Source organism: Pteropus vampyrus, unplaced genomic scaffold (assembly GCF_000151845.1).
Source record: "Pteropus vampyrus isolate Shadow unplaced genomic scaffold, Pvam_2.0 Scaffold83, whole genome shotgun sequence".
In the NCBI taxonomy this organism is placed as follows: Eukaryota; Metazoa; Chordata; class Mammalia; order Chiroptera; family Pteropodidae; genus Pteropus; species Pteropus vampyrus.
The window spans coordinates 6,421,149-6,443,850 of NW_011888864.1; the positions used below are offsets into that span (position 1 = coordinate 6,421,149).

General features: G+C 36.1%; 1 protein-coding gene and 1 pseudogene across 4 annotated transcripts in view; one reads left to right on the forward strand and one right to left on the reverse strand.

Annotated features, from left to right (window-relative positions):
• The window catches only part of TM9SF2 (transmembrane 9 superfamily member 2), a 49,392-nt gene extending 27,824 nt beyond the window's left edge, over nt 1–21,568 (reverse strand). The window contains exons 1-6 of one of the 4 annotated variants that reach the window (XM_011363209.2): nt 21,438–21,563; nt 20,350–20,459; nt 18,253–18,961; nt 6,474–6,541; nt 4,606–4,699; nt 1,074–1,201 (exon numbers count right to left, since the gene is read on the reverse strand). In XM_011363209.2, coding sequence (XP_011361511.1) covers nt 1,074–1,201; nt 4,606–4,699; nt 6,474–6,541; nt 18,253–18,420 — 458 coding nt within the window. In that variant the 5' untranslated portion in view covers nt 18,421–18,961; nt 20,350–20,459; nt 21,438–21,563. Of the gene's footprint in view, nt 1–1,073; nt 1,202–4,605; nt 4,700–6,473; nt 6,542–18,252; nt 18,962–20,349; nt 20,460–21,056; nt 21,357–21,437 lie in introns of those variants that run through there. The other 3 variants (XM_023532420.1, XM_023532422.1, XM_023532421.1) reach the window with 3 other exon arrangements.
• On the forward strand, nt 4,892–5,010 carry LOC111741953 (annotated as a pseudogene).
• Nucleotides 21,569–22,702: the final 1,134 nt, after the last annotated feature.

Sequence of the window (22,702 nt, forward strand, 5' to 3'; positions counted from 1 at the left end):
CTCTTGGCTTACCAGAAACCAAAGAAATGAGGAGATGGAGGAGACTTTCAAGTTCCTGTTTGTACTGAGGGTCACATGAGAAAGAAGCTGATACAAGTGCAATGTGCAAATTTCCTTTCTTCTAATAGAGCCCTGTTATGGGAAACTCTGTATCGTTCAGGTGTACACTAATCAGGTCTGGCTACTCAGAGTGAATTTCCCTGATCACAGACTAGTTCATGAATAGGCATGTGACCCAAGGTTGCCCTCCCTATGTCTTTTTCGTTTTATGTGTATGGAAGGGAGGAAGGAGAGGAATTGAGGGGGCAAAAGGGAATGAGGCTCCACCTACAAAACTTGAGCCACAGAATCAGGTCATGTCCAAATTGACATCAAAAGTTCCTAACCTCCCTGGATATGAGCAAATGGGTCAATTTGAGATACTGATATGACAAACATTCAAAAGGAAACACATGAAGACAATCTTCCTATTCACCACTTCCAGCATCTTATAGTTTTTAGAAAAGGCAAACACACAAAAACATGTGTAAACCATGACCCCACACAGAATACAGACATTTGTTGTTGGCAAACATCTAGAATAATAATAATAGTTATACCTGACAAGTTGGATTTTGAGACCCTTTTTTAATATTCTTTTTTTGAGTAAGTAACAACTACTGTGGAAGCAGAAATAAAAGTTTTAAATGCTTTTTGATTACAACACAAATTGGTAACGACCTCATTAACGTTACAGCATGTTTATAAAATAAAAAACGGGTTACACAAAGTGTAAGTATTTTCTTTGAAGTAGGTGCTATTTATCAAACATTAAACAAAACCTAAATTTTGTTTTCAATGGTCTTTCTCATAGCCTGCAAGTATAAAATAACAGTATTTTTCTAGAAGACTGACCTAGGTACTTTCCTCTGGCAAGAAAAAGTCACTACTTCATGTTAATATTCATAACAAAAAAGGGAAATAAATTAATTTGCTATATTTTTAATAGAGTCAATGAGGTAATTTATACATTCAGTGAAACAGGTTTCATCTTGAAAAGGAAAAGCCCAAAATCCAAAATCTCCATGTCTTACCAGTGATGTTGATAATTCAGTAGCATGCTTTTTTTCAAGAATTCTAATTTTTGTTTGTCTTCGGCTTTCTCTGTATGGTATGTTTTTGTACACACAGGCTTACAGATCTCCTCCTTATTAAATGTAAACTGTATTAAAATAAAGTGAAAAGTAAATTATAAAAAAATTATCCAGTTCCTTCACATCTATACCATAGAGTAAAAACAGTGGTCTCATTAATTACTTAAGTGCATTCAAATTGATAACAAACATTTTAAAACTGCTCATAGCTCAATCAGATTTAAATTTCAATCTTATTTTTTCTATAAAAACTTCTCATCAATTTTTCATTTGACAAGTAACAGGTTTTATTTTTGATAATTTCAACTTAACCCACCTTCTAAATGTAAAGGAGTCCTAGAAGGGAAAACATCTACATGGAGAACAAAATGGAACATCAGTCTCTCCACAGCAATGTCCCCTGATAATGTTTGACATTACGGATTTGAAGGCTTTCTAGTAACAAGCAGACAAGTTTTTATGTCCATATATTCATTTGGTGGAATTTGTTAAGCGGTCTCTCTGTGCCAGGTGATGGAGATTCAGTAGTGAATAACAAACTATGATGATACAAGAAGCCAAATTTGGATGTCTAAAATCAGGGTAAATGTGATTCTTCTAACTTACATTTGAAACAACTGTCAATTTTCAGGATCTTATTTAATAATAAAGTTAAAACAAAGAGTAAAATTGAAACAAAAAGTAAACTTGAAACACAAAAATTGATAATTTTTAAACCAAATTTTGAAAACTAAGGATTCCTCCAATTTTGGAGTCTAAGACTTATTTCATGTGTGTAAAAATAATGACATTCACATCATATTATATAATGTAGGTTTACTTTATCGAGACCCATTTATGTCTTAATTTAAAAAATATATTTCCTAGTATCCTGAAGGCAGTAATTTACTAAACTAACCATGAACAGTTCATAATTTTATACTTTTTAATAAATTTAAACATTATTACCAGGGGTAAAAAAAAAAACAAATATGCTTATGTTTCAATTCTAAGTAGTTCATTCTTTTGTACATTATTTATTAAAATCCCTAAACCAGTTTCTGTGTATCAGCTGATAAATGTTTCAAGTGTAAACCACTGCTGCCACCTGTCAGCCAAGAGTTTTGTTCTGGCTGCATTGCTACTTCTGTTAAGTACTGTTAACTGACTTTATATGAGTGGTTAGACAGGAGATGAGATTTTATGATCCTATGAATGTGGCTCCAGCTTCACATAACACATGCAATGTATTGCACTGCTGTTTTTCTGACCTCAATTGAAGTCATAGATAAAGGACAGCAAAGCAGATTTGGGATTTCATTTTATTGTTGGTTATTACCATTATTTTTACTACAGCTCTGAAGGTAAAATTCTTTAAAAATAAAGGACAAATAATCAATACTGAAATCAATACTGAATACTGAAAAATGTAAGTCAATACATTTACGGCTGACTGGGAGAAAAAATCTGATATCTTAGCCCCCATGACTCTGTTCTCCTATGCCTTGGTCTTAAGAAATGCCCCTCTTTAAAATTGGGGCTTAAAGAATTTGTTTTAGCATAAATCTTGATCCTAAAAAATTCTAGGAAACGCGTAGAAAATATTAGGTGCACATCTTTCTCCATTTTAATATTCCCTCTGTTCTATTTTATCTCAACTCCTAGAACAAAATTAAATCTGAAAAATAAGAAGCCTAAAAGAAGAATCTTTTGCATGAGCAAGGCAGAGTCTTTACACACAAAAGTACTCTGAATGGGATCTTACTAAGGAAGTAATTTGCATTTAAATTCTGCCCCAAAGGGACAAAACTTTTCCATGGGTTTGTGGGCCTTCTCTGTTTACTGCTGTTAATGGCTGTTTACTACTAGAGACTCCTGCTGTCCCTCAAGTTCACAGAACAGTGTTACTAATGTTCCTCCCCTCTTCAATTATTTCTCAAGGCCAAAGAATAAATAAACAGAAAGATGGGGCTGAGAGTTCATAGAAGTATTTTAAGTTAACTGCACTATTTAATATGTCACTCTCTGCTATAAAAGAATGTGATAACTCCCATAATAACCTTTCAAAATATTGTTATCAGGGAGATGTTAACACAATTAATATGCCTGCCCTACCCAATACTACCCATGTCCATACACTTTGAGTGCCTCTTTTCCCAGTGACTTCTCCCATTAGGCTTTCAAATCTACTGTCTTTGAAATTTTAAAAAAATTATTGGCATGTTTGGGGTAGAAAATCACAGGTTAGAATAGTTTAAGAGGACATATCTATGGTTGAAAATAATAAACTTTAGTGGATTAAACTAGCACAATTATGTGTCTTTTCCTTCAGTGCTTCACAGTATAAGTACAGTGCTGGAAGGAATAAGAGGGCTAATGGGACTAATCTTGGCTCCGAGATTTGATGGACAGATCCTCAGTGTAATAAAGTGACAAGGGAGAGAGATAAGTGTGTTTAATAAAGAAGCAGGGAAAGCAGCTAACCATGGGGTCTAAGCCATTGAAGAGAAGGACGTGAAACCAAGAGAGGGAGCTGTTAGGCTGGGGAATAAAACCTGAGGTCAGGCCATTAAAAGGAATGCTCATGTGAACAGATGCTTAAGGCAGAGTTGAAGAAAAATGCACAGTTCAGAATATGTTAAAGCATTAAGTAAATCTAATTTTATTTATATATGCTTGTACGTGTATGGAAAATGTCAGGAAAGATTAATAATAAGAAACTGTGATGTGGAACTGGGTAGGGGGAACACACTTAAGTTTTCATTTTATATTCTTCTGTACTATTTAATTTTTTATATGTTGATACATTACTATTATAAACTGGTTAAATTTTTCTAAAGGGGAGAGACCATTATTCTTTGTGCAAGACAGCAGATATAAAATGAACAAGAGACTATGAAATGTAGAAAGATAACAGGCTTAAAAGATACTAGATTTAAAAGGTAGAACTATTCTGGGTGACGATGAAGTACTTATATTGAACAGAATATCTTATATTGTGCTTAGATTGGTTTAACTGATGAACTAAAAATATATCAAAGATGTTCCAAATATATTCAATGGTCAAAATGGAGAGGTTAGCTTCCCAAAAACCCAATGAAAGAGTCCAAGTTGTGCTGCATTTGCTAACAGAGAAAGTCTATGGACACTGCTCCCAAAGAGGGGAAGGAGATGTGGAGCAGCTGGGCAACTTTTCATAACTGAAGCCTGGGTTCTAGGTCTCTCTATGAGGTCAGGCTGGGTGTCTGAGCACTGTCTCTTTGGCTACCACCTTATCATTTATAATACTGGTTGTATTATAAGTTCGTTAAGACAAACTTATCTATGACATATCATGAGAAGGGGAGGGATCCTTCTAAACTGTAACTTGAAGAAACTATTCCTGGATGCAAAAGAGAAATGAATTCCTCCTTAGCTATGACAGCCAAGTTATCTCAGGATTTTCTATAAGAAGAAAAATGCAACTAAATAACATAGAACACTGAATACAAACCTTATATGGTGAAGGTTCGATTCTTTCCCCGAATAGTACCTGACCGAGGTTTTCAGATGGGCGTTTTCCTTCATTCGCTTGGCAAAAATCAAACCTGGGGGAAAGAATATTTAAGTTTTTAAATACAAAAGGAAATAATAAAATAACAAACCCCTAGACAATCTTGAGGGCAGATTAGGTAATGATCATTCCAGCGGCTCCAATAGATGAGTAACAAATATATTCATATTTCAAGTTCCACGTACCACATTACCTCAAAGTTATGCCTTAGAATGCTTTAATTTCTGTCTACAGCCATGCTACCCTGAACACGCCCAAGTCTGTCTGATCTCGGAAGCTAAGCAGGGCCGGGCCTGGTTAGTACTTGGGTTGGAGACCACGCAGGAAGACCAGGTGCCGTAGGCGTTAAAAAAAAAAAAAAAAAAAAAGCTTTGATTTCTAAATAATATTCTTAATTTTACATAACTTAGCTCCTTTTGTTATAACTTTCCAATCCAAATTTTTTCTTAATAATGATATTTCAGGAAGATATGTCAATTTTCCCTGGGTTTCTATTGCATCCTGACACACTGGCCAACACATCCCAATATGAGAAGCATTGCCAGACCTTCTGAGAATGGAGCTGTGGAAGGGTCATCATCAGTCACTTGTAAGCTTCCCTCTCTGTTGTAATTCCCTTGTATTACTAACCAGATTTAAATAAAGTTCTGTTTTGAAATAATAGCCTACTTTCAGCTTTGCTATAGAAAATTAAAGTTCTGTGTTCATTCTGGAATGATACGGGAGTACCTGAGGCCAGCAAAATGATAGCTACAGATCAGTTAGATTCTTAAAGGAAGATGACTCTCGAGTGATAAAAAACTGGGATTGCGAAGGCCTCAATAAAGACTCTCCATCTACTGGATATAAGAGGTCATTAAGTTTTCCCAGAAAAAGCCACAAAGACTTAAGAGATGTTTGTTTATATAAGAAAATAAAAACTCGAAAAAGCATTCAAGTCTCCAACAGTTATATAAATTATGGTTCATGCATTAATGAATTTTGTACTCTCATACATATTTAGGCATATGGATTCTTATAGGATAGTCTTACTTTCTTGTGTGTGCTTTTTTTCTACAGTAAACACATATTTTCTTTCGAAACTCTCAGACAAATTTAAAAGCCAACTAAAATTTAAAAACTATGTTTTATACCCAATATGGTATAGAGTGGTCAAATGAATAAATGATATTGATGCAACATTCTTATAATATCAAAAGATGGAAATAACCAAATGTTCATTAAAAAGTTATTAGTAAAACAAATCATACATGGACACAAACAAATCTCTACAAAGAAATAATAAACTGCTACTAAAAAAACTGAGGTAGTTGTGCATTAACACGGAAAGACGCCTACATTACACTCGGTGAGAAAAAATAAGGTGCAAATCATATAATAGTATAAACCTACTTTTGTTTAAAACAAAAATATATAAATGTGGTTGCATACATTAGAACAGACAGAGAAAAAATGTGGAGCAGACATTAAAGTAATTATTTCTGGGGACTGATTATGTGGGACAAAGGATTTTGTTTAAAAATTTTTATTATTAAAAATTTAAAGGAAAAAGATGGCTTTTTATCCACTCAGATGAAAAAGAAATACATTGTTCTAGTTGGTGCTTCCATTGTATTGCAGAGACATAAAAAGATCACATTTCACATTTTAACAATAAAAAATACCCATTAAAAAATGTTTTCAGGCCATGTACATTTTTTAAATGCATGTGAATTTATCCACAACTGTGGAGAAACTAAAGTTCTAAATGTACAAAATCCTGATGAGTCACACAAAATTTTATATAAAAACCAAGCTGAAGATCTTACGCTGTATATTCATAAGGAAGAACAGATTCCACTGAGTCAAGCCTGTTCACGAATAGTTCTACTTCAGCCTGAAAATAAAGAAACACAGAATAAGAATATAAATAACTGAAGATTAAAACTAAAGTCATGCTTAGAATTGAAAAAGAATAACATGTTTGAAATGTGAAATTTTATGATATGCAACCTACATTAAACAATTCTCTTATAAACTCATTCACTTGAGTGAGATTTACATGTATTACCCAAATAATTCTCAGAGGTGCAAATGTCTCCAATATTTTTTAAACGCTTTTGAAATTCTAAAATTTCTAAAAATTTAATAAGATATTTTAACTAAAACATTTATTACATCAATATAGATGCTGATTTAAAAACCTGTTTTTCAAACTCAATATTTCATTCTGTAGCACAAAAATAATGCTCCCAAGCAGGCAAGAAATTTCTAGATCAACTATAAGAGAAATATACTTGTGTATCACCCTTAAGCAGACAGGAGATGGACAATAACAACATGGTCTAACTTTGGAGGGCTGCTCTAATCAATTTGAGAATGCTAACTACAGGGAAATACCAATTAAAGAAATTTACAAGACCAGATAAAATTCGAAAATGGGGGAGGGAAAGAAAAGCTCTATCAACTTCTTAGGAAATATGGCTAATTTAAAGCTATACCTTCCTACTGAAGCTCCCAAAATTTCTCCAAGGAGTAAAGAAAGTTCCAGTAAATAATTGGTATGGAAGTACTTTCTGGTGCTAACCAAAAACAACTAAATAGGAGCTGTTTACTTGGGACAAATTATTTTCACAGAGTTAGCCTGCTATGGCTGCATCTGGAGTCTGTGATCATTAGGCTACATGGAATGGCACAAAACTACACCTGTCATTTTGATCTCATTCACTAGCGCTGTCAGTAGTCGTGCTGTCTGTACTTGTTAACATCCCAAAAGCAAGTCAAGATGTTTGATGCACAACAAACTGATAATACACTGTCAATGGAAAAGCAGCAAAACATAGCAGGCAAGCGTACAGACTCTGGGGCAGTTTGCCTGGGTTCAAACCCCAGCCAGTTCTATCACTTACTACTTGTGTGACTTTGGTCAAGTTATTTAATACCTCATTTTCCTCAAGAGTGCTTCTGTCTCCTTATCGGCAAAATGGGAAAAAGTTTTTACCTCGCAGAGGTACTGATGAGTTATAAAGTACTTCATAAATACACAAATAAGTAAAACCAAATCAATATAATGATATTCAGAATTGAAAATGCCTAAACTACACTGCTGGTCCACTAAAATGCTTATCCAACATTCATGTTATAAAATGGGAAAAAGACATTAACTTTTGAATACAGTACAGAAAACAATATCATATGCAACTCAAAAATTCTACTCAAATGAAATGACAACTTAATGGCAACACTATCTCAAACACACAACAAATGTGTGTCTTCTTGCATAATAGTCAAGACTATATTATTGGTCATTTTAGCTAAAAAGATAATGGGATACGACATTTAAGCATTACAGCATACTTGAATACACATATGTGTATAACTGTTGTGAAGGCAAAATTCCAGCTGATGGCTTACTCTGCCAAAATGATGCTCACTAATTATAGTTTTTACTGCTATGAAGACACATCAGACTCCAAACACTCTTTTAAATATATCTTAATGAAGACTGAAAGGTTCCTATAAGCTAATCCAGTACACATCTCTAGATTTATTTCTAGAGAGGAATGTAGCTAGTATACTCTACACGACTTTGAGTTTCAAAAGGTGAAGAGCCACATTTTCACCATATAAGCTAAATCTGCGAGCTATAATTAAGTATATTCCTTATTCTCAACTTTGTTCAATACGAAGTGATTAAGAACAGGGACTCTGAGCTAACTTGCCTGGGTTTAAATCCCGACTCAGACATTTACTAGCTGTGTAATCCTGGGCAAATTTCTTTACTTCCCTGTGCCTCGGTTTTCTCATTTGTAGAATGGAAGTAATACTACTCCCTGCCTCAAGTGGTTTTTGAGAAGATTCAAGAACAAAATACTATGTAAGTATTTACTATTATGCAGCAATGTCCAATAGAACTTTAAGTAATGATGGAAATATTCTGTCTGCACTGTCAAATATAGTAGCCACTAGCCACACACGGCTATTGGTCACTTAAAATGTGATTAGTGTGGCTAAAGAAATGATTTTACAATTTTATTTAATTTTAATTATACTTAAGTAGTCATAGGTGGCTAATGGCTTCAATATTATCATAACAACAGAAAACAATAAAATGCTGCTTGGTACCGCTTATATACCCCTCTTCATATACTTATCATTCTTATTCTAGTCACTACAATGTATCCTCTACCAGGAAAAATAACTCTAATGTTGTCAGTCTATCCCAGGGGTTGGCAAACTTATTAAAGGGCCAGGGAGTAAATATTTTAGGCTTTGCAGGACATGCAGCCTCTGCTATTGTAGTGCGAAAGCAGCCATAGGCAGTACATAAGTGAATGAGCATAGTTGTCGCCCAATAAAACTTTATTTATGGGCACTGAAATTTGATCTTCACTCACCACTAAATACTATTCTTCTGATTTACACCCCCCACCCCCAAATCACTTTAAAGTGTAAATAATTCTTAGCTTAAGGACTCTACAAAAACAGGCAGCAAGCTGGAATGGACTCCTACCCTGTCCTTGAGCTCCGGTTTCTAGATATTTTTCAATATTCTTTAAATTCCTAGAGAACCTAAAACAGGCGCAGAGTTCAAAGACCTAATGCTATGTGAAAAATTTTAGAACACTATTCAAGGGCATATAAACTTAGGGTGAAAGTTTCTTCTATTTCTACCCAATGGATGAGACAAGAATTTTTGCTTAGCCTATGATATTCTCTCTGAAGTTTTACAGTACATATTTTGGCTACAGGATTAATAAGACTGAGAGAAAACCCTTTACTCATTGTCTGACTTCTCTCATATCTCCTGAGTCTTAATTTTTCAAAACAGAAAGGTCTTAATCTTTTGATTTGTCTATCTTCCTGATCATGCCAGATGCTTTTCTCGGGACCTTGCCCTACCCTCGTATCTTTCTCAAAAGGTATTTCATTGAGAATTACAGGCAATATTTGAGGTTTAGACATCAAAGTTTCACATATGTATAGAATGACATTGTTACTTTTCATTACCCTTTCTGATCATAAGCATAATTCTTCAATGATAGATACTCTTCATCTCTTTCCTATGTTCTTTAACTAACAACTTAGAGCTCATTATCGCAAAAATATAATTATTGTTTTTCTTCAAATGTACTAACTTGCTCATGACCAAATTAACTTACTACTTTTTGCTCTCTCATATAAATTTAAGAGAGCTTCTGGAAATATATTCTTTTGGCTTTACTTTGTATTACACACAGGAGCTTAATACTATGAAATGTTTCACGTTCATACTCAGCTAAATTTAAGATCCAAATTAGCCTCAAGCACCTGTCCTGGAAATCTGTCTCCACTTTTACTATTCCCCATGAATTTATTCTTTACTTTATTCTGACCTTAAGCTAACTTATACCACTTTAAATTCCAATTTAACCTTTTTAAATAACAATCTTGTCAAAATTTTAGAAATCAAACTCACTGGTTCCCTCTAAGTCTACTGTAAGTCCTGAATAACTATAAGACAGGTGAATGTCTCTTCTAGAAATCATGCTACTCTTTTGTTTATATAATTTAGTACTATTTTAACTGATTATAACCACATTTACCTCATTTTAGTCTATAACCCAAAGACCCATTTACTCTTTCCCTCCCTGTTTTCTTACTTGTTCATTCTTAAATTTTTAGCCATCTTCTTGGTATTTTAGCTAATATCAAATCCCCATTAAATTTACCTTATCTATAGGGGTTTTGGGGGAGGGTGAAGTGGGCAAAGGGTATCAAATATATGGTAGCTGAAGGAAACTGTACTTTGGGTGGTAATCACACAATCGACTATATAGATATCAAATTATAATGTACACCTGAAAATTATATAATTGTATTGACCAATGTTACCCCAATAAACTTAATTAATTAATTAACCTTATCTGCCAAGTTTTCCTGATCTGGTGAAGCAGCTTCAAATTCTGTTCCTAATAACAAGAGTATTAACGATGCCACCCAACAAGTGTATGTTTTAGCCTTACTTTGTGATTTATAAGAATGTCTACAACTATTAAGGGCTGTCCACAAAATCTTCCAAAATAGCAAAATCCAAAAAAACAATTCTCACCAACTTTTCACCTAAAAACAAAATTTAACATATGGCACATAAATAGGGAACGTGACTTCAGTTTGGAGGAAGCACTGTGTCAGACTGCCAGGTCTACTCTTAACATGAGCTTTTAGGCAAGTAATAATTTTTAATGTGAGGAATGAACAAGGTAATAACTGAAAATGACATAGAAGCTGGTCAACAGTGAGTATGCAATAAGTTAAATGACTAAATAAGCACAGCTATTATTATTTATTATTTTACAGAAAGTAGAATTCCTGAATCTAAATATTTATTAGTATAAGGATCATTCTGAGGGTTTCTGTGAGAGGTCCTCCCTCTTCTCCTTCCATCAAAGGACACTTAAGACAGTAAGCATTCTCAACTCCTATTTATGCCTATTCATTACTCTCTTCTTAGCTATTACTCTAGAGAAGAAGATAATAATTATCAAGCACAATTCTCATAATAACTTTATGAGCTAGGAATTACTTGCTCTACTTTAAGACAAAAAAGTTCAAAAACTGGACTACTACCTCAAAAAAAAGTAAACTCAACTGTTGCTACCATCACTTTTAATTTTTGCTACTCTGTCCTTTTCATCTTTGTCTCTTCTGACACTTTTCCACATTTATTTTTATAAGAAAGTTAGTCCACCACAGATATCACCAATAAATTATGGACCTTTTTCAGTTGTTCAGTTGAACTAATCAAAATACACCTTAGATATTCAATTCATCTTGACTAGTTTTGCAGTACTTTTATTCATTCTTCCTTTTTTAAACTGTAAAAATCTGAAAATTTAAGAATCATCATCTCACTTAAAACATGCTAAGAAATGTAAGTTAAAATTAATGATACATTTAACATCATAGAGAAATTTACATTTGTAAATATGCTACATTATGATACTGTATTTTAAATATTGATCCTTCTAGTGAAACAATAAAATTTCAAAAGTATTATAAGAATGAGATCCTCATAATATGGCAGTAGAGCAAATGTTAAAAATTGAGAGAAAAGAGAAAGGAAATGAGACCGCTAATGACTTTTTGTGGTTACAATCAAGGGCAAAAGTACACTAAACCATCATGATGTGCATCCCTAAAAAATACACACACACACAGATAAAACAAATAGAGAAAAATATAAACAACTGTAGGCTCTAGGGGTCTAGGTAGCTAGCTATACAAGTGATCATTATACTATTCTTCCAACTTATTTGAATTTTGAAAAATGTCACAGTAAGAGTTGGAAAAAGAAAAGGCTTTACAGTTGAGGGCAGAATTTAGACCTATGAAGTGACAGGACCTAAATCAAAACAGTAAGAAATAAAGATGAAAGAGTAAAATTTAGTGTGGAAAATGTTCAAGAAGCAGGGAGGATGATTTCAAAAGAAATATTAAATAGGGAAAAATCATAGAATTTGCAATGTATGTGAAAACTTAAGAACACTAACAAATAATTCTGAAAACAAACAAAATCATTCAATTATTGTATTTATTTAATGCCCACAATGTCCTGAACTAGATATTGTGAGTGATAATACAAAACACATTAACATTTGCCTTCAAAGAATTTATAATCCAGATGGGAGACAAAATAAATATTCGAGAAAATAAAAGAGTGACAAAGCTATTTATATATTCTTGGGGTACCTACTCAATCTCTAAGGGATTTAATTTTATCACTAAAATAGCAATGTGCTATAAGAGGGCAATATTTGATTAATTTCAAGGTCACTTTCCACTCTAAACATCATTTTTATTCCTCATCCAAAAATTAAGTGCATCTCCTTCTGGAAATTTGCCTTAAATAGACAACTGACTCCAAAATATCACTGATATAACTTGAACGAGCCCTGAAGGTTACTTAGCTACTTCACATTCCCACTTTCAAAATGTCCAAATTGAGTTATTAAAAGCATGAAAAGTTGTTACAACAGTAAACATTTTAAGAAAGTTATAAATAAATCTTAAAGACTATAAATTCTAAAGGAAGATTTATACAAAAAGACTGATTACAATGCACCATAAGAAATTCATAATGGAAATGGTTTGGAGTTCTATAGTCTCCTTTCTAAATTCTTCTCCCAAATGTACAATTTTTATTTCTAGTTCTAATCTGCCCAGTTCTACATCTGATCCCAGCATTGGTCACAACTACAGTCTATTTTACTGCTTTAAGACACATAAGCCATGCCACAGGACTACATTTTTCCCCCCTATTTCCTTGTTCCTTTCTCTCTGCTTTTATTACATCTTACCTAACTGTCATCACATCTGTGAGACCCCATACCTACAATTGGTTTTCAAGGTAGAAAGAAATCTCAGTAAAGAAATGTGACTTTGTACAAGGATCAAAGCAAGTGACAATGAGGGTTTTGAGATACCAAGGCAAAGCCACAAAAAAAGAAAAGCTATGGAAGCTTCAACTGTTAAATATTGGAGAAGTGGCAAAAATTCTGAAGAGAAATCTTAATGCAGACATAGTAAAAAATGCTGGAACACACAAATGGATGATTATGAGCTCTGAGTTATCGGACCTGCAATACCTAGAAGATGATCACCTAAATACTAAGGTTCTTCCTCTCCATATGCCACCAAAAAATAAAATTTTAATTTTAGACTGTATCAGAGAAAACAATATAATAACTATATTAAATATGGAAGTCCAGGATTATAAACAGCCAAGGATCTCCAGAGTAAGGCAGGAAAAGAAGTAGAGAGTGCTCAGTATGGAAGATAAACCAGTATTCCAATGAAGAGCCCAAACTTCAGATTCTGACACTCCTGGGTTTGTACCTTGGATTCACTACTTACTAGCTATGTACTCTTGAGAAGGTTACTATGTTTTACTCAGCTTCAGTTTCCCTATCTAAAAACCACAGGGTTGTTCTGAGAATTAATGATATAATTATCACTAACAAAGACTACAATTGTATTACTTTGTGTGTACCTGGCATATATCAATAGCAAAGGGCAATAAATAGGTCTGAAAGTTGAGAATAAGAACAAAGAAAAATTTTTATAAATTTCCTCCAAAGCTTTTCATGGATACTTAATGGCAACAGAGAATCTCCTTTTAGAGTATACTTAAAGTGGCGACAATTACAACATTTATTGAGAGGGCAATGATAGAAAACTGCAAGAATAGGAGCTGGGCTCTAAGGCTAACAGCACAAAACAGTTTCTAGAAATTACTTGTGTCTGTGTGAGTATGAGGAGGGTGTGTGGTATGGAGCACACGTCTGTGGTTTTCTTTCAGATGTTCACGTACATACCTTTGGAAGGGATTCCCTTTGTGGAGAGCCAAAGGCAACAGGATATTATTTTATCCACATGCACCTTGCTTGCTTTCCCAATCCTAGTTCTCAGATCTACCATAATGAACAATCACAGTTTTAAAATAATTTTATTCAAAATTTTTATTTGGAAAGCAAACTTTCTAACTTAGCTCCATGTACTTGTTCACCAGAAGGAAGAACAATTGTTGGAATGTGAATTTATCGAAGTCACTCATTCCATGCCAGATTTCATATTTGAAACACTGTCTGTAACTCCCACACACTGATTAGTTTTCAGAAGCTAAAAATCAATGCTATTATTCCAGAGAAAACTATGAGAACGTGAAACTACATATCAATAAATAAATGTGTCAATTATACTGATAAGTACACATGTAAATTATACTTTTTCTTTAGATAGTTCAAAATCTTCAAACTATTTCTACGGTCAAATTAAAACAGGTGGATATACAATCATGTTTGTGTCCAGAGCAACATTTAGAACTCTTAAATTTGACTTATTCCATATTTATAGGCAACTGCTCCCCAAATAACAGACACACCATTTATTAAGAGTGTCTAAAGATAACTATCAAGAAATTAAGTTTAAAAGTATGATTCTGATTTGGTCTCCTTTTTATTAAAAAGTTGTTAAATTCATTTAAATATTCTTTAAAAAAAAATAAAACAACAACAGTGGGTATGTTCGGTTATCTTTCCTTATTGGACAGGAAAGAAAACCTTAATCTTTCATCTAAGAACATGATTTAGAGATCAAATAGTAACAGAGAAGCAGATGTTTTATAGAGTTTAGCTATTGGGTCTGAATTTATGTTGAAAATCCAGTAATTACTGAAAATTAAAAAGTAGCAAGGGTGAACAACTGCTCACTAATCTTTAGCTATTAGCTATCAGAATGCTACTCAGCACACTTAAGACTCAGTCCAAACCTAAACAGCATGTGGTAACTAACTGAAACTGCCAAAACTTTTCACAAAATAGATCAGAACTGCACATTTTACACCCTGGGAAGATCTATTTCACTTCTGATCAGGGCTTTATTCTACTTATTGCAGTCAACTTATTGTCCTTTGATTTTAAGAAAGTAAAATGGACTCTACAGGAAGGGATTATGTGGCTGAATCCTTTATTACTATGGTTTCAAAAACTAAGAAAATAAGGCAAATAAAAGAAATAAATTAAAAAAGAGAAACCTCAACGGCTATGAAAATAAGGTAGCATTAAAAATGTCCTAGGTACCATCACATAGCTATTAAAATGAAAAACAAAAACTATAAAATATTGTGGAATCATTTAGCTAATGGTGTTATAAATTAAACCTATCTTTTTTTTTTTCTTTTTACAGGTTATTTATTTTTATTATGGTGACACTGGTTAACGAAATCCAGTAGTTTCAGGTGCACAAAACCTACTTTTCTTGAAAGAATCCTGGCAATATTAAATTTAAAAAGCTATAGAATTGCTTCTTGCCTTTGACCTAGTAATTTGGGAATATGCCAGTAATTCCTGATAAATACATTCTATCAAAGCTATAAGAGAGATAATTTGGGGCCAATCTAATTGCTCTACAAGCAAGAAATGGTTAAGTAAACCACAGTACAGTTATAGAACGAAATACTATGTAGTCAAGAAAAACCAGTAAGAATGTACATTATGTTGATATTCAAATGTATGTGCATGTAATGATACCAAGCCAAAAGAAAAAAAAACACAGAACTCAGTCATAGCATTTATATGAAGGTGAATAAAGATCATAAATTGGAGTCAGAGCAATATAAACAGAATTTTATGTGCACTTAACTTCTGTTTCTGTTTATTGCCAGTAAATCGAACATAAAATATTTTGAGAGGAGAAAATGACCAAATCCTCAGGATTCTTTTGTCTGTCTCTCAATGTACACACTGAGTGAAATGCAGGACACAGACTTGACAGTACATGTAAAGACTTATACTATATAATTACACTTATGCTGAAGATATCAATACTTGTTTTATCTGTACACTTCTGAATATTTTTTAATATCACAATGATAAATATGGTACTTTTCCTCTAAGAAATGCAAAATATCTTTCAAGGGGAATAGATAATTAGCAAATGATTATCCCTGTTTCAGATGGAAACTATCAATGACCTGACCAATTCATTAAACTCTTGATTCCCTACTCTAATCATATCTTCTGGAAATAATCATTTCCATTTCTAATTTTTAAAATAAGTCCCTTCAGCTTTTTCTGAATAGTGTACACAAGACTGTCCTTCTTAACAAATATGGAATGGATTGGAAAAAAAATTATTAATACCCCGATCGAAGCAGTGAAATTTTAAACTGCTGTTTTTCTCCTTTGAGAGGCAAAGAGAAGAAATATTAGTTTACTTTAAACTCCCTGTATCAGTTAGTCAAATTGTAGGAAAAAACAAAAACTGCTCAAAGTATATCTTTCTTCTGATCAGTTATTTCCATTGACGGAGATGTGAACGCAGCTGGCAAAAAAGATGCAATCCTAAGGCTTCAGAAAAATGGTGTTTTTCCTTGCCTGTTTTATCCCTATACTTTTGAAAATTAAAAATTCAAAAGGACTCTCTGAGATTAACCAAAAATTAACTAAAAAAGTAGCTACTTAAAGGACCTTGCTGAGAAAACAAAAATCATCTAACTGGCAGACTACCTGTAAATTTCACACATAATCACTTTCTGAAGTCCATCTCAAATGTCACTTCCTTCTCTGTAGCTTTCCCCAAAGACTCCAATCCACAGATGTTTCCTCATTTCTGTTTTAGAGTACTTTGGACATAAATCTTTTATAACATATCAGATTTCAATAATCTGTTCAAATTTATGTCCTTCACTGAGGTTCCTAGAAGACAGATATTATTGTCTCTAAGGCACAAGGAATACAATACACAATTGCTGTTAAATTTAAATTTAAAGACCAAATATTAGGTTTTAAAGGCTGGTTACTAACATATTTAATGGAAAAACCAGTGTGCTTTCGAGACTAGCTCTCCGTTCCACTAGGAAGCACTATATTCTTTCAGTCAGAATTCTCAAAGTAAAAGCTTCTTGCACTGCAGGGTATGAGAGTTACAATTGCAACTATTGACTTGAGTTAAACTTAAAGGTCCTTAGATATTTTTAGAGATCCAAGTTTTTAAACAGAAACTGTAAAATGCTATGAAAACTTTAATAGCTTCTTTAATGCCCTAAAATAAGTTCAAATTAACAGCTATAGTAAAGCCAGCAGATATAAAATAAACACCCACTTTTTAAAAGAAAAAAATCAAGCTTAATAAGTAAATCTATTTATAGATTGTAAAAGTTTGCTGAACGATTATTTGAATTGTTAAAATTATTAATGGTTTCAAAGAGATCCTCAAGCCCCAAAAGTTAAATTTTACCATCTTAGAATAATTATGTATGTATATCATCATAGCTTATACGGCCTAACCTAAAAGCATGTTACTTATATCTTTTACTAGCAGTTAAAATGAAAACCTTGAGTTTGAAGGTCTTAAGAGAAACTAGTGGGATCTTATTTATTTTTTATACATTAAAAACAATCTCAGAGAAACTAGTGGGATCTTATTTATTTTTTATACATTAAAAATTTTTTTTTGCACTGGAAAAATAAAAATGCACAGTTTCAACCATTACAACAACTCTTTATTAATGCAGTTTACGCGGTTCTGGGAGTTATGTTTCACAAGTAAGAACCGGTTAACCGCTAAACGTGAAGTTAAAATATAAAAGTCCTAGAAGGAAGAAGCTCTCAGAATCAACCAGGAGTTGGTCCAGAAAGTAGACTAAAACAGGAAGCAATGAAATAAAGTTACTGGAAGACCAGTTGGTCTACCTGTTTGGACGGCGTGACACAGAGCTGTAGGCGAACAACTCACTCGTGGAACGCTTGCTGCTGACATGCACGCATTCAATTCCAAGGGTGCGCCACACACATAGTCCCTGCTCCAGGAAAACTGAATACCGTTGCTCGTGCAACCCGGCCCACGAGACGGAGGTGAGCCTGAGGCCCACTGAGTCCTACAGAATCTACGCCCCCTACAAGGGCAGTTTCAGAGCCTCCGACCGACACCCGGCCAAGCCCAAGAGCTTCAGGAGACACTCGGCCCCACCCCCTGCTACGCCTCCTTCCCCTCGGACCCCAGCTTCTCCCGCAGAGGGAGACTTCCCCTTCCTACAGTGCACCTGGAGGTCCACCGGGCCTCACCCACCTTGCATTCGTTGCTTTTTTTTTCTTCTTCGCAGAAGTTCACCGGTGCCAGGCCGGGCAAGTAGAAAGCTGCGCCCGGACGCGGGCCGGGGGCCGCTCCCAGCAAGAGCAGCAACAGCAGCAACCGCGGCCACCGAGGTGGAAACGACGCCGGCAGCCTTGCGCTCATGACGGCTGTTTCGGGGAAAGGGAAGACAAGCCGAAGGGGAGAAAAGGGAATGAGGGGCGGGGAGCCCTCGGACACGACAAGGCCACCCAAGCTGAAGGAGGCCAGCCCCCGACGGACAGTTCCGCTTGCGTTAGGAGATACGGCGGGTCCCGCAACAGAAACCGAGCCGGATCTACACTGAGCATGCGCAATGCTGCCTGCACATGCTCAGTGAGAGCGGCAGCAAGCGCCCTGAGGAGCTTCCGGGAGGCAGGGAAGGAAATCCACTTTCCAGGTTTTCAGCGGGCCGGCTGAATGGTTGCTGGGAGAGATGTTCCGGCGCTCACGTTCCTACTCCAAATTCGGATCTAAGAGCTCCCTTGGAGCGCCGTGGATCGTCCCGCTTGGCTGACGCTCCCGGCTTGTTACTTTGTCTCAGTTTCCCTTGCACATCTCTTAAATTTCCACACCACGCTGATCGCAGCACGCCAACCCCCTATTAGTGCTCCAGAGAGTCCTTGCTGATGGAGGCGAAGTTGGTGGAGAGAAGTTTGGTAAACACCTGGTTGAGAGCAGGGTGAGGAAACAAATGGGGAAGAACAGCCATAAATCCTCAAAGAAACAGCTACTCAGAGGTGTGTGCACAGACAGGTTCAAAGTACTGGATGCAGTGGCTCATTCTTGCATGGGGCAGTGATTGCATAGAACAAACAAGACCTCTTTAAGAGTGGAAAAGAGGTGCGGAGAAAAACAGGAGTAGGCGAATAGAAGGTAGTGTTGACATTTCTTTGCAAAGGAGGACATGGGGGCACACCCTAGGGCTCAGTGAATAAGGATAGTAGTTCTAGCGAAAAAGAAATCTGATTATCCTAGAGCAAGTTTCTGTTGTTTTTCCTATTGCAGTGGCATCATGTCCGTGTTTGTGCACTTAAGTTTATGTGTGTGGTGCATTTTCCGAGTATTTTTCAAGGAGAAATTTGCTTTGGTGACGAAGTCGATTCAGTTGAGCCTTAAGGTTCAACTAAATACTTCAGAAGAGTGCATCAACTCAGACTATACAGCAAGGAATTATAACCCGAAGGTACCTCCAGCTAGAAATTCAGGAATGGGCAAGTTCACTAAAAGAATTCAGAAAAGTGGGGAGCCCCGTGCAATCCTATCTAAATTATTGTGGGTGTTTGCACATCTCCCTGGAAAGCTGGTAACATTCATTAAATTTTCAAAGGGATCTATGACCCTGCAAAAAGGTTAAGAATCACTTTTATATTGTAGAGTAACCAGAACAATGTAAGATAAAATTCTTGCTTGCAAGGATAGATTGCACTAGGAGCTCCAGCGTGAAACTATCTAGTCATGTGACCTTGAGCAAGTTAATCAAGTCCCAAGTAGTAGAATTGGGAAGCAGAGAGAAAACATCCATCTTCTTAATGTTGTTTGAAGATTAAATGGAAAAAAAAAAAAAGTACATTAAGCACATAACACATTTCTTGGCACAGAGGAATGACAAGCCATTTTTACAAAAGCCAATCTAGCAGTGAAAGTGTCACTTCCCCCCTTTTTAGTCTCCCTCAAGCAAATCAGGTTAAGGAAAAGGAATTACAATATTCTGTAATTGAAGTCCCAAAGACTTCCACTATAAGAGGAAGCAGAAGTTCTCTCAATTAAGAAAGGAGAAGAAAACTAATATTTTTGTTTACTATCATCAATTTGGCACCAATAAATACTTGACCTTCTCGATCTCACTTACCCGTTTTTTTACCCCAACCTGTAACTCCCCCAGTTTTCTCCATTTCAGAAAATGGCATCGCTGCTTCCCTGCTTCTCAGGCTCAGTCCTTCAGCAAGTTCTGTTCCCCCGGCTACTGAACTAGACTAAACCCTTTCAATACTTTCCATGTCCACAGCTACACCCCAGTCGAAGCCAAAATCTTAGTTATCTAGGACTACTTACTATAATTGCCTCTCAAATTCCACTTCTGGCAAGAGCAACCTTTGAAAAAACTCTTTAAATTCTTTGACAAGAGAGAAATTCTGAGATGTCGTAAATTAAATTAGAGCCGGCTGGAAGGTGGAAGAGACAAGAAAGGTTAATCAGTTAACAGCTACATAACAGCTAATCAGTTAACAGCTACATAACAGCTAATCCCCTTTCTATACAGGCAAAAAACAAAAGACTGATACTATTACTGAATGTATGATAAAATTTGGAATTAAATTCCAAATGTAGTTATTTCCACAATTAGAGAATAGCCTACCAACAGGTGCCACTACATTCTCTAGACTGTTGCCCACAACCAGTCCAAAAGAGCGAACACTTCTTTACGACCCATGCAGGAACTAACCCCGCTTCACCGGCTCCTACCTTCTTTATCTATAGCTAATTTAAATTCCTTCAAAACACATCTTTCTTCTCCGAACTGTTTGTATTAAAAAAGAGCCCCATCCATTCCAGGACAGCAGACAAGTTCGTCTTCTCTGTCTAGCGCTGCTGCTGGTGGTGGTTTAGACTGCATGCCCCAGGACCTGGTCCTTTTTCTGGCAAGCATGTGGCTCAATTAACTCTTTCAGAAAAGCTTTCGGTAGTAAAAAGGTTTTAATTTCTTCAATATCACTCTTCTGTTTAACGCCTCCCTGACATCCCACACTACCACTACTTACCACTATCGAATTAGTGTGGCTATTTGTTTTGTCTCACTCCCCATTTACATGTAAACTCCATGGAGTAAGGACCTCATCTCTGCAACCTACATCTCTACATTTCCAGAACCTAGCGCAGCGTCTGACACATAAAGACAAGAGGTGCAAGTAACCGGAAAGCACTACAGGATTGGTACTGGCCAGACCACAGAAATTCTAGCGATCAGAATTTAGAACCACAGACTTTCAGCGCTGAAATAAACCTCAGGTTTTCCAAACAAGGTTAACCTCCTTTTACAGAGAAAAGAAAGGTGCGGGACTGCCCGCAGCCACTCGGCTACTCATTGAAGCCGAGCCCATAACGGCGTGGGAGTCCGATTCCCAACCTTCTTCCCTCCGAACCTCTCAGCCTCCTCAATCTTCCGAGCTCAGCATCATCAAAAACCCGGAGAAGTGGAGTATTCCTCAATAAAAATGGTTTCTGGAATCCCAACACAACACGGTCCTACCAGTGCATGCGCAAAACTGGCCAACCTCACCTTGCCAACTCCCACCCCTCGACCTTTTCCCTGCTTCCGCCTCCAGAGTTCAGACACGTCATCCCATGCAGCAGGCCTGGTGGGAGGGGCAGAGGCCGGGCCTTGGCCACGGGGCGGATCCGACCCCTTACATCCGGATCCGGACTCTCCAAGGAAACGCCCACCCCGGTGTTTGCTGGGTCACCTGCTGCGGTGTCCGAGCAGTACCTAAGGCGTGACGTGGAGAGCTCTTCTCGCACCCCACCCAATGAATAAAATGGAATTGCCCTGCCGTGTGGGTGCTGTCATACAGAAAGGCTGAGTAGGGATTCCAATTCCAAACTAGGAAGAAATGAAATTTTCCTTCCATGCACCCCAGACTGTGATTCGCCCTTTCTCAAAGTACTAATGCTTGTGACTCTGCTGTAAAACTTAAGGAATACGATTTTTTTCCGTTTCTCTGCTACAGAAGACATTTGCCTCCTCTGATTTAAGACTCTTAAATATCTGGTGTTTGTTTCTTCCACTCTTCTCCACCAAAGTAATTCGGACAGCCTGTTTTTCTGCATTTCCCAGGGCCTCTATTTAGTCTCAAACCTACAGGATGCCCAAAGTTTAATTTCAAATTAATAATGAATAATTTTTAGTACATATATGTCCTAAATATTCTATAGGACATGCATGTATTTTACCTGGCAACCCACTTCTGTGTCAAGTTGCAGGAAGGACAGCTATACTCTGTTGTATGCCTGTAAAGGAATGGGCTTTTAAGGTTTTCCAGAAGATAAAAGTCACCTCACTGACCTTCAATTTCTGATATAAAATTGTGATAGTCCAAAGGACAAGAAGTGAGTCATCCATAGACACCTTCCCTCCCAGTCTAAGCACTGCAACTTGGAAATGAAACTGGCCCTGAATAACGGGCTAAAAACACAATTCATGGTAGTTCAGAGCCAACGTGTGAGAGATCTTCATATATTTTAAGATAAAAGAATGGTCCCCAGGACAACGAGACTTGTTTTATAAGCTCAAGTCGGACCAGAAGAGAGATTATTTGTGCAGCAGAACCCGGAAAAGCCACAAAGGCAAAGAGTTACTCAGGGAAGACACTGGTCTGGCCCAAAGACTGTATCTGCAGCGCTGTTGATG